The 13261-nt window shown below is 34.4% G+C and overlaps 1 protein-coding gene across 1 annotated transcript in view; it reads left to right on the plus strand.

The window, feature by feature from the left end:
* The window catches only part of myo7aa (myosin VIIAa), a 90024-nt gene that overhangs the window by 19881 nt on the left and 56882 nt on the right, over positions 1-13261 (plus strand). Inside the window, exons 11-17 of the mRNA XM_056478618.1 lie at positions 5-147; positions 1400-1610; positions 2329-2464; positions 2694-2800; positions 7984-8121; positions 9956-10114; positions 10296-10388. Coding sequence (XP_056334593.1) covers positions 5-147; positions 1400-1610; positions 2329-2464; positions 2694-2800; positions 7984-8121; positions 9956-10114; positions 10296-10388 — 987 coding nt within the window. The remainder of the gene's footprint in view (positions 1-4; positions 148-1399; positions 1611-2328; positions 2465-2693; positions 2801-7983; positions 8122-9955; positions 10115-10295; positions 10389-13261) is intronic.

A 13261-nucleotide genomic window follows, 5' to 3' on the forward strand; every position in this document is an offset into this window, starting at 1 on the left:
ACAGGGCATTTATGGCCGTTTGTTTGTGTGGATTGTTGAGAAAATCAACGCAGCCATTTATAAACCTCCATCTCTGGAGCTGAAAGTGGTGCGGAGATCCATCGGCCTATTAGACATATTCGGCTTCGAGAACTTTATGGTTAACAGGTAGAAAACATGCATGCAGATACTTCAACATGATCAAATATTCACATGTGCTATGTTGTGCACACCATAATTGGTGAAAATAGGGCCTGTTTTATTACTAATAATTTGCTGGTCTAATTGTGTTTGATTTAAATATAAAATGCTTTGTTCTTTTTTTTTTTTTAATCTAGATTCAATTCCAGCTGAGTTGACTTGACTTTTTGAATTAATTTATTTACTAGTTAATGCATTTATAATTATTGAAAATATTAATTATATTGAATACAGCTTAATACATTAAGAAATATTAAATAATTTATTTAATCTTTTTACATTAATTTTTTTATTAAGTAAAATATATATATATATATATATATATATATATATATATATATATATATATATATATATATATATATATATATATATATATATATATGTGTATATATATATATATATATGTGTGTATATATATATATATATGTGTGTATATATATATATATATATATATATATATATATATATATATATATATATATATATATATATATATATATATATATATATATATATATATATATATATATATATATATATATATATATATATATATATTCATTTAATATTAAAAAGGATAATTAGTTTTTCACTTTTATTAAAAAAGTTCCTCATTTAAAATAAAAAGTAAGAAATTGTATATTTAATACATTTTATGTTCAATAAATTAAATGTAATAAAGCAAATGTATTTACATTTAATTTATTTGACATGCAAATACATTTAATAGTTGATATGCTGGATTATAAATTATTATTAAAAATATAGTTATTTAATGCATTTGCTAATATTTTAGTTTATTATAGTAAAATTAGTTTATTAAGTAATATATTTAACAAAATACATTAAAATTAGAACTAGTTTAATATGTAAAAAGGAAATTTAATTACATAAATGAATACATAAAATGACAATTAAATACAAAAAGAAGTATATATATTAAAAATAGTTACATTTTACACACGCACACACATAAATATTTAAATTTTTGGACAATCAGTAATATCAATTAATGTATAAATAATAATAATAAATATTAATAATTGTAATTTTATTGCATGAACAATGTGTTAATTCACATTTTAAATAAATTCTACTTAATAATAATAAATAATATTTGTTCAAATATTACACCCATCTTATGTGTTTACAAATTTTATTTTATGTATCTGCCTGTTTTATGTATTTGTGATTTATTTTTCTGTCTCTCGTCTAGCTTTGAGCAGCTGTGCATCAACTTTGCCAATGAAAACCTGCAGCAGTTTTTCGTCCGTCATGTGTTCAAGCTGGAGCAGGAGGAATATAACCTGGAGAACATCAACTGGCAGCACATCGAGTTCACAGACAACCAGGACGCTTTAGACATGATCGCCATAAAGCCCATGAACATCATCTCTCTCATCGACGAGGAGAGCAAGTTTCCAAAGGTGCGAGAAACTTGTTCTTTATGTTCATTATCTGTGTGTGTGGGTGTGTGTGTGTGTGTGTGTGTGTGTGTGTGTGCGTGCTACGTCAAACAGGTCACACTATTATTGTCTTTTTTATATTCCTTTTTAGCCTATTTTATCTTCAGAAATCATTTTTATAAGGGGTTTAAGCACAGTTTTGTGGCAACAGTCTGTAAATATAGCCAGACTCTAATGGTTAAAACTATTTAATTAAAGAGTAACCCTTGATAAAAACCACAGAAACATTTTAATTGACATTTTCCCTTTGTTCGTGTCATGAGAGGAAAATTCCCTACTCATTAGTGACAATCTCTGCTTCATTAGCATAGACAGCCCTGAGTGAGAAGCAGCTGTTTTGAATCAGCTGCTATGCTGATGCATAGGCATTTTTAGCTCCGCCCTTTTAAAAAATAGGGCTTGGAGCACGATCTCATTTGAATTTAAAGCGACAGTCACCAAAACGGCACGGTTTGGACCAAAGTCTAAAAGGGGCATTTTTTAAAGAGTTCTAAAACATCGTTTAAGCTGAAAATTCACATACACACTCAGGGACAGCAGAGACTTAATTTACATCTTGGAAAAAGGGGAATAATAGGCCCTCTTTAATTCTTATGTGATTCTTTTATGTCTTGTTTATGTAAATGCGCTTGTTTTTGTGAAGGAAATGTGGTATATTAATAAACTTTGCTTGTTTTAGGGCACAGATACCACCATGCTTAACAAACTCAACTCTCAACACAAGCTCAACACAAACTACATCCCACCCAAAAACACCTATGAAACACAGTTTGGGATCCAGCACTTTGCTGGAGTGGTTTACTACGAGACCAGAGGTTGGTGTCCTTCATGCAATACATTGTATTCAAATGCATTTAATATTTTTAGATAAATGGATGGACGGACGGACAGACAGATAGATGAACAGACTGATAGATAAACATATAAAGAGACGGGCAGACTAATAGAGGGACAGACAGATAAAAAGACAGACGGACAGGTAGTATTAGTAGAGTATTAGTGTATTGATGTAAATATTTAATGTGAATGTGTGTGTGTGTGCAGGTTTTCTGGAGAAGAATCGAGACACTCTGCATGGTGACATCATTCAGCTCGTTCACTCCTCTAAAAACAAGTTCATCAAGCAGATCTTTCAGGCGGATGTCGCTATGGTAACGTCTTTATTCATTCTATTTATTTATTCTCTAACTTATCTCGTTTATTTTTTATTACATATACAGACATAGATCTATTATTTTATACATTTTTAGACTAGATTATAATCTTTATAACCTCCCTCATAAGCAATGATACTTTAAATAAATAATATATATATATATATATATATATATATATATATATATATATATATATATATATATATAGACTAAATAAGGAATCTATCTAAGGAGACTAGTCTATATTAATATAGACTAAATAAGGAATCTATGGTTTCATATTATGCTTTATTTCATATTATTTGTTTATTTTTTGCAAAATAATGTCCCGTGGTTACATTCTTTTCCTCATTTGGTTGAGCAAGAAAGCTGCAAGCTTATAAGCACATTGTTTACATTTGTCATGTTATTTATCAATATTTTATGTTGGGTCTGCAATAATTAGTTTTTAAAAAGTATTATATTTCTATTTTATATGTATATAGTGTTTTATATTTCATTTTACATATTTATTTAATATTTCTACATTCTTAATCAAACCTTTGCTCAGAAGTTCTACATAAAGTGAGAAAAAAGATCACATATGAATGAGTACTGGGTGGCACGGTGGCTCAGTGGTTAGCATTGTCACCTCACAGCAAGAAGGTCGCTAGTTCGAGTCCTGGCTGGTGTGGAGTTTCGGTGTGGAGTTTGCATGTTCTCCCAGTGTTGACGTGGGTTTCCCCCACAGTCAAAAGACGTGCTATAGGTAAATTGAATAAACTAAATTGGCCGGAGTGTCTGAATGTGAGTGTGAATGGGTGTTTCCCAGTACTGGGTTGCAGCTGGAAGGGCATCCGCTGCGTAAAACATATGCTGGAATAGTTGGCGGTTCATTCCACTGTGGCAACCCCTGATAAATAAAGGATTAAGCCGAAGGAGAATGAATGAATAAATGAATGAAAACATATTTGATAAAATACTTTAAATTGTCAAAAAGATATAGTCCTTTCTGTGTGGTCAACATAAACAGATTGAATATATTTGATTATATTGATATATATATATATGTGTGTGTGTATATATATACAGTATATATATATATATATCTGGTTACCGTTCCCTCTTTTTTTCTCTGTGTTTTGTCAGTTTTTATGTGGTTATTTGTCTGACAGTCTTGGCAAAGCTGGTTCACTTCATAAGGTAAAACTGAAATAAGATCAGTGGTAAACGTAATAATAATAATAACTAATACATAGTTCATGCTTTTAACAGTAGATATGCCACACCTGCTGTAATGAAGAGTGAGTTCACTCGTATTATATTTTAACTTAATTACTAATAAATAAGACTAACCTCATGCTAGTTTTATTTCCATTTTAAGTGAATGATTATCTATTTTTTGTTTGTTTGTTTAGACTTTATTTTTAAAAAATCACACGTCACAGCAGAGCTCTTCATGCTATAAAATAAATTACATATATAAAAAGGCGATAATAAATTAACATTCATACTGCACACCTTAGTTTCAAACAACGAGTAGACACTAGTCCGTATCTACAGTACCAATGCTATTATTCTGCATAATTTATCTAATATGACTTTGCTTATACAATCTGATCACTGTTAGTATCATTCCCTATAACACAGTGGCTGTTTATAACTGTGATAATGTGTTATTTCTAATTAAAATAATATTTTTAATTAGAATAATTATTAAAATAATAATTTAAAAGTCTTGAGTGTCGTTACTGCTGTTTTTGATCAGTTTAATTCAATGTTGTGCAGCACGATTTTCTAGTGCGCTCTCAAATAAACACTGCTGAAGTGTGATTTAGTGCGTTTATGTAACGAGTATGTCTCCAACATTTCTTATATTTGCTAGGAGTATTTGTAAATGTCTCCAATAGACCTACAGAACAGCATTGATGCATCCTGAAGTGAAGCGGCCATAAACTCCAGCAAGATAAAGTCATTGTGTGCAGAACCACAGACCTTTATCTGTAAATAAAGTATAATTATAGAAACTGTGTTCATCATCATACCTGTCAACCCTCCCGTTTTTCCCGGGATCCTCCCGTATTTTACAGTTCTATCCCGCTATCATCCTGTAAAAGTATTTCCCGTATTTCTCCCGTATTCTCAGTCTTTCTCTGAAGGGTGGCAAATAAACATTAAAGAGCCGAGCCTCCCTATACACAACCCATACCGCCGAACCACCAGAGGCCGCCCTTTGCTCTTAAATGTGAGTCTGTTCTGTGCTTTCGCTTTGTTTAGGCATGAAAACACTTTGAAATAAATATAAAAACGGCGGGATTCCCTTTCCTTTTCATTACAGGTGCCGTCTCCCCTTCTTATGCAATAGGGTATATGCCGAGCTAGTGTTTTTCCCATACTGATAAACTTCCGGTGACCTGTTATTGTGAGCTTTTTCCATTTTATATGGTTCCTTTTACAGCATCGATGTTGTAATGTAATTAAATTACAATCAGGTAAATAAACTTTGGCATTCATTTAGTTGTTCAAGCGTAAAACAAGACAAAAAGCCGTTTACTCGCACGCGCCGGCATAATCGGCAGGCTAGCGCAGAAGCTCCATTGAATATACTGGGGTAAAATAAATGCTCATATTATAAAGACATGGTGGGGAAAAATGTAATTTAACGCAGTGCTTCTTGTATAATCTGAGACCCACTTTATATCAGATATCACTCAGCCAGTGGAGATTGCTGATTTTTAAAGAAAACAGACCTTAAAAGTGTCGATTTTTGCATTGGCATACAATTGACTGGAAGCGATTAACCCAGGTTACTGGCAAATTAAAAGTCCTATTAGCATGCTTCGGCATATACCCTATCTTCAAAACAGTCATATAGCGGTGCATGACGGTCAGCTGCACGCTCCATAGTGATAAACAGACGCTGTTTCCCTTACGGATTCTGTACACGCGATTTGAAGCGGAGTGAAAGTCTGGGTTTTGGGTGCGTGTTTGAACAGACATACACATATAATTAATAATAATACTATCTAAAGATGTCGATCTTGGTGGGTTTTTTCCAAACACAACTAATTTCGTCCTAAATGAGCATAAAAAGTTAGGAAAGTAATCAAAAGCTTTCATTATAATGTTAGATGTGTGCATTTTTAAAGTGACACCTGTTATTACATGTAGTCAAACGAAAAAAAATTTAAGAAATAAGAGATTCATTCGTTGCTCTTTAATCAGAATGTAATAAGTTATACAGTGAAGAAACGGCTAATGAGGTTTGATAGCTTTATTCTATTTCATCATAATAGCTATTAATTTCAATAAGCTAAACTGTTTGCTAATGTATTTGCTGCTAATACTATATACTATTTTCTTTTGTAAATAATAATAATAATAAAACATATTACTGACCATTTAACTGTTTATTTACAATGAAACAGCTCCAAATGAACATCTTTAGTAATTTGGAGATTATTTTTTAACGGAGGTGGGGGGCGGGGGAATCCCTGGTGGGCATATCCCTTATTTTCACATCCCAATGTTGACAGGTATGGTTGGGTTTGCTGGCCTCACGCATCCCGCAGCCCTGTCAGTCAGTCAGTCAGTCAGCCATCATGTCACCTTAAAGGGTTAAACAAATAACGCACAGCACTACTACGATTACAGAAAAGTTTGCTCTGTTATAGTTCACTTACCTTTTCAAACATTTTGGTGATATAATAACCTGCTGTTCATATAAAAACAACAACGACTGAATGTTTTGAATGAGAAGCTGTGATGTAGCCGTTGCAGGAATGAATTTTGGTGTGGCGCCCCGCCATGGAAGAATGAATGTAGTGGAAACCATGAAGTGGATTAAAATAGAGAAGAGAAGACTCGAAACTCCCGTTTGATTCCAACTTGAACCCTTTCCGTCTTTTTTGTTCTCCTAAGTAGACAGAAATAATGTTGAGAAGGTATATCTGTCAAACACAGTTCCTGAGGTGAGAGCGGTTCCCATTTGAGGGTCAACGAGGAAAAGAAAGGGGGAAAACGTTTGACAGAATCACCCTGAACATTTCTCTCTCTCTCTCTCTCTCTCTCTCTCTCTCTCTCTCTCTCTCTCTCTCTCTCTCTCTCTCTCTCTCTCTCGCTGTGTGTGTGTGTGTGCGTGTGTGTGTGTGTGTGCGTGCATTTGTGTGTATGTTGTGTGTGTCTCTTTGTGTGTGCTGTATGTGTCTTTATATGTGTGTGCGTGTTGTGTTTCTGTGTGTCTTTGTGGGTTGGTGTGTTTGTGTGTGGGACTGTATATGTGTGCACTGTGTTGTGTGTTTGTCTTTAAATGTGTGGGTGTGTGTGGGTGTGTGCATGTATGTGTGCACGTGTGCGTGTGTGTGTGTGTGCGCGTGCGGTGCGTGTTTGGTGTCGTGGGTTTGTCTATGTGTGCATGTTGTGTGTGTCTCTGTGTGTGTTTGTATGTGTGTGTGCGTGTTGTGTTTCTGTGTGTTTTTGTGGGTTGGTGTGTTTGTGTGTGGGACTGTATATGTGTGTATTATTTTGTGTGTTTGTCTCTGAATGTGTGTGTGTGCACGCGCATGTTGTGTATGTCTTTTTTCTTGTGTGTGTGTTTGTGTATGTCTATGTCTGTGTGTTTGTATGCGTGTTGTTTGTGTGTTGTGTGTATGTCTCTGAATGTGTGTGTGTGTCTCTGTTTGTGCATTGTGTGTGTGTGTATGTGTTGTGTGTGTCTGTGTTGTGTCTGTGTGTGTCTCTGTTTGTTTGCATCTGTATCTCTGTTTGTGCTATGTCTGTGTGCACGTGTGTGTTTTTATCTCTCTGCGTGCGTGTGTGTGTGTGTGTGTGTGTGTGTGTGTGTCTCTCTCTGTGTGTGCATCTCTGTTTGTTTGCATCCATATATCTATGTGTGTAATGTGTGTATTATGTCTGTCTCTATGCATGTGCGCGCGTGTGTATGTGTGTGCATTGTGTGTGTCTGTGTGTATCTCTCTCTTTTCCTCTGTATCTTTGTTTGTATGTTATGTGTGGGTTATATGTGTCTGTACATGCGCTCGTATGTGTGTGTGTGTGTGTGTGTGTGTGTGTGTGTGTGCACTGTCTGTGTAACTTTCTGTTTGTTTGCATTTGTATCTCTGTGTGTTATGTGTGTGTGTGTGTTATGTGTGTGTGTTATGTCTATCTGTGTGTGTGTGTGTGTGTTTCCTGGCACACAGGGAGCAGAGACCCGTAAGCGCTCTCCGACTCTGAGCAGTCAGTTCAAGCGTTCTCTGGAGCTGTTAATGCGCACACTGAGTGTCTGCCAGCCGTTCTTCGTCCGCTGCATCAAACCCAATGAATACAAGAAACCCATGGTGAGTTAAACCTGCTTTATTATACAGCACTAAACTCTGACTCCTAACATTCTACAGTGAGGTCATGTTTGTATTTAGCTCAATTTCGTAGCTCAATTTAGCTCAATAAGGTTTCATTAGTTAATGTATTTACTGACATGAACTAATAATGAACAATACATGTAGTGCATTTATTAATCATAGTTCAACATTTACTAATGCATTATTAACATCCAATTAATGCCTGTTAACATTAGTTAATGCACTGGGAGTTAACATGAACTAACAATGAACAGCATTCGTTAACTGGTAACACTTTACAATATGGCTGTATCAGTTAAAGGTGCAATATGTGAGTTTGACACCGAGTGGTTGAACTAGGTATTGCACTCCTAGATCAAAACAAACACAAGCGCAGGTTGCCAGATTGAGGACAGGAGCGAGTGATTTAAACCGTGCGCTAAACAAAAGCAACGGCACCCGATAGAGGGAATATTTTCCATATTAATAGGAGTTTTTGTCCTAACAAACACCTCGAATTGATATATTAGAAACAGCTTCTATTTCTCACAGATAAACAACAGAAAACTGACAATGATCACCTCAGGTACACCTCATGTGCTTTATTCAGTGTTAAATGCTAACAACGTGAGTCTGAATGCCATTTTACATCACATTTATTGCCATTTACTGAAAGCAGCAGCAGATAGTTCAGCTCAGATCTGGAAAATAAAATAAAGCGTTTGAAATTGAACTTAATAACTAAACACATATTAGTGATTCAGGATGTACATTTAATAGTGTTAAAGAGGGTTAATATGTATTAATTACATTATAAACTTTACCATTTCATGAGTGAATGCATATTCTGTGCTTCTGAATGGCTGTATTTAAACTTCTGTCGTGTTTCGACTAGTGTAAACAGCCAAATTGCTCATCACTGCGTATCTCATCATGAAGCGTGTTGTTCGGACACGCGGTTACAATGTAACCTGCTCACCTAATGTTTACGATTGTAATATTTATATACTTTGCTTATTAATAAACCCCATGAGGAACTGAATCCATCTCATTTCGTAGTCTGCTACTGTCCACCAGAGGTCGCATTTCAGTCACAGACGCATGCTTTCAGAGCCTTTCTGTATGACTGGGTGAATGAAATAAGCTGTTATTAACCCGGGTGCTGAAATATAATTGACTAAACTGGCATTGGGCGGGTTAAAATGACCAAAACAATAAGCCATTCCGTGTTAAATATACAGTTGAAGTCAGTATTTGCCCTTCTTTGTATTTTTTGCCCAATTTCTGTTTAACAGAGAGAAGATTTTTTTTCAACACATTTCTGAACATAATAGTTTTAATAACTCATTTCTAATAACTGATTTATTTTATCTTTGCCATGATGACAGTAAATAATATTTGACTAAACTGTATAGAAGTGTCTTGAAAAATATCTAAAGTCACATTTATAGGCTTAACTAGGTTAATTAGGTTAATTAGGCAGGTCATTGTATAACAATCGGAAAGCAAATATTACTTAAAGGGGCTAATAATATTGACCTTAAAATGGTTCATAAAAAATTTAAAACTGCTTTTATTGTAGCCGAAATAAAACAAATGAGACTTTCTCCAGAAGAAAAAACATTATAGGAAATACTGTGAAAAATTCCTGAATCTGTTAAACATCATTTGGGAAATATTTAAAAAAGAAATTCACAGGAGGGGAAATAATTTTGACATCAATTGTATATGTTATATTTATATAAAACAATATTTGGTAATGATATTACTGTACCAGTGATACCACCGATAATGAATTATGAGTGTAATAATCTCTCCATCTCTTGGTCTCCAGCTCTTTGATCGTGAGCTGTGTGTGCGGCAGCTCCGTTATTCTGGCATGATGGAGACCATCCGGATTCGCCGGGCCGGATACCCCATCCGATACACGTTTGTGGAATTTGTGGACCGATACCGTGTTTTAATGCCTGGAGTGAAACCTGCTTACAAACAGGCGAGTTCATGAATTACTTCATACTTCACACAGGGAATGTACTACAATGTCAAATGCACAATACTGTTCAGCTTGCAGATTGATAAAAATAAATCAGTGATCGAAAATTAAATCAGAAACTATTCTAACTGGTTATCTAGACATATAATATTATGCTTCTTGGTCATTTGTTTTCCTTTAGGAGGACCTGAGAGGAACCTGTCAGCGTATTGCTGAAGCTGTATTGGGTCGTGATGATGACTGGCAGATGGGGAAAACTAAAATATTCCTCAAGGTACAAAAAACAGCACCAATATTCTCAATGAGACCAATTATCAAATCAGTTTCAAATCAGGGATAGTTCACCAAAAATGAACATTTCTTCATCATTTACTCATATTCATATGGTTATAAACTTAAATGAATTTCTTTCTTTGGTTTGAACAAAAAAAAAAAGGTACAGAAGTATGCTAAAAAAGAAGCAGCCATTGACTTCTGTAGTAGAAATACAAGATATTATGGAAGTCACTGGTTACAGGTTTCCAACACTCTTCAGTATATCTTCTGTAGTGTTAAATGAGAAAGAAAAAAAGCATAGCGGATGAGTACATGATGAGTTGTTAATTCATGCTAGCAATGTGACAACCCTTTTCATTGGCATTAGCAAAATATAAATCCAAGATCGCAATATGAACATGTTGGCAAAACATGCTACAAGCTTATTTTTGCTTAATAGTGGTACAAACATGCTAGCGAAAAGCTAATTCAGCTAACAATTTTAGACATGCTAATAACTTGTTAATTAGAAACATGTCAGCAACATGCTAATTCATGTGAACAACATATTAAATATTCTAACAACATTAAAACATGGAAGCAAAAGTTAAATTCATGTTGACTTGCTGGAAACTTGCTAGCAAAACATGCTAATTCATGCTGTCTACATTTAAACTGACTAACAAGCTAATTTATGTTTAACCATGTTAGTAAAATATGCTAGGGACAAACTTAATTCAATGAAAAGTGTGCGATCCATGTTAGAAAACTGCTAGCAACATGTTAATTAATGCTAGTAATGAGCTAACAAATGCTAGAAATGTTCACGACAAGCTAATTTAGATAATAATATGAGAACCGAACCATTTTAGAAACATGCTAATAATTTAATTCATATTACCAATGTCCTAACCATACTACATGTCAGCAACATGCTAATTCATGTGAGCAACGTATTCAATATTCTAACAACATTAAAGCATGGTAGCAAATCTCAGATTCATGCTGATTTGTTTGCAACATGTCTGATCATGCAGAATACTTTTAAACTTGCTAACAAGCTAATTTATGCTTAACCATGTTAGAAACATGCTAGGGACAGGCTAATTCAGCTAACAATGTGCAAACTGTGTTAGAAAAATGCTAGAAACATGTAACATGTTAATTCATGCTACCGCTGTGTTTTAACAATATTAGAAACATGTTTTCTGACACGGTAATTCATGTTAACATTAAATATGCTAACATCATTTAAACATTGCTAACAATTCTCAGATTCATGTTGACTTGTTATTAACATGCTAATTTATGCTTAACCATGTTGGAAGTATGCTAAGGACACGCTAATTCAACTAAGAATGTGCAAACTATTTTAGAAACACATTATTGGTAGTAATATGCTAACCAACACTAGACATGTTAACGACAAGCTAATACAGCTTTAGAAACATGCAAGTAACATGTTAATTCATGCTACCAATGTGTTGCCTGACACAGTAATTCATGTTAACAACAGATTAAAAAATGCTAACAACATTAAAGCATGGTACCAAAAGTCAGTTTCATGTGGACTTGTTTGCAACATGCCTGATCATGCAGAATACTTTTAAACTTGCTAACAAGCTAATTTATGCTTAACCATGTTAAAAATATGCTAGGGACAGGCTAATTCAACGAACAATGTGCAAACTGTGTTAGAAGCTTGCTAGAAACATGTAATTAAAGGTAGTAATGTGCTAACCATCTTTAGAACCATTAACGACAAGCTAATTCAGCTCTAGAAACATGCTAGTAAAATGTTAATTCATGCTACCAATGTGTTTAAAAAATATTAGAAACATGTTTTCTGGCACGGTAATTCATGTTAACAGATTAAATATGCTAACATCATTTAAACATTGCTAACAAATGCTAGATCAGTTTTGACTTATCAACATGCTAATTATTGCTTAACCATGTTAGAAGCATGCTAAGGACACGCTAATTCAACTAAGAATGTGCAAACTATTTTAGAAACATGTTATTGGTAGCAATATGCTAACCAACACTAGACATGTTAACGACAAACTAATTCAGCTTTAGAAACATGCAAGTAACATGTTAATTTATGCTACCAATGTGTTGCCTGACACAGTAATTCATGTTAACAACAGATTGAATATGCTAACAACATTAAAACATGCTAGAAAATGTCAGATTTATGTTGACTTATCAACACGCTAATTCATGCTTAGCCATGTTATTAGGTTGAGTATATACTTTTTTGAGTGAACTGTCCCTTTAATAAGTCCATCATGATGTGCTTTTCACAATCAGCAACAAAAGATATTATTTAAATAATAAAATAATAAACACAATATGGCGCTTCAGTCATGGAAACACAATCACATCATGTTATTGCAGTTAAAAAGTGTGTTGAAGGGATTTCACTCTCAAACAATATTGACCTCAGTATGGCGGTGTGTTTTTGTGCTGCCGGAAACACTGCCCTCAGCCAGAGGTCAGAGGTCAGGAACTGGTGTGTCCATTACTAAATCTGCCAGGCTGAGTTTTCCAGGCACGAGTGTTTATCACACCTTCCAGTTCCCTGAAACAGGAAATCCCTCTCAGCAAGAAGGAAGTGAGGGCATCATCAGTGCAGGCTGACAGGATGTAGCGACAGCACAAATGCAGATCAATATGCTGCATCATTTCAGCATCAAAATCATGTGCAAACTCCTGGTAGTCACATCACAGGATCTGCAATGCAAATTGTGATTATAATTAACCAAGAAAACCTGATTTGTGAGGTCACCACAAAGTTTTATCCTAGTCTAATAGTGTAAGAGATTTGTATATGGATGTGTTTTTAAGGCCTGTCTAACTGGAAACTTTAAACTGGATAACAAGCTA

The sequence above is a fragment of the Danio aesculapii genome, chromosome 18 (genome assembly GCF_903798145.1).
Source record: "Danio aesculapii chromosome 18, fDanAes4.1, whole genome shotgun sequence".
Lineage (NCBI taxonomy): Eukaryota > Metazoa > Chordata > Actinopteri > Cypriniformes > Danionidae > Danio > Danio aesculapii.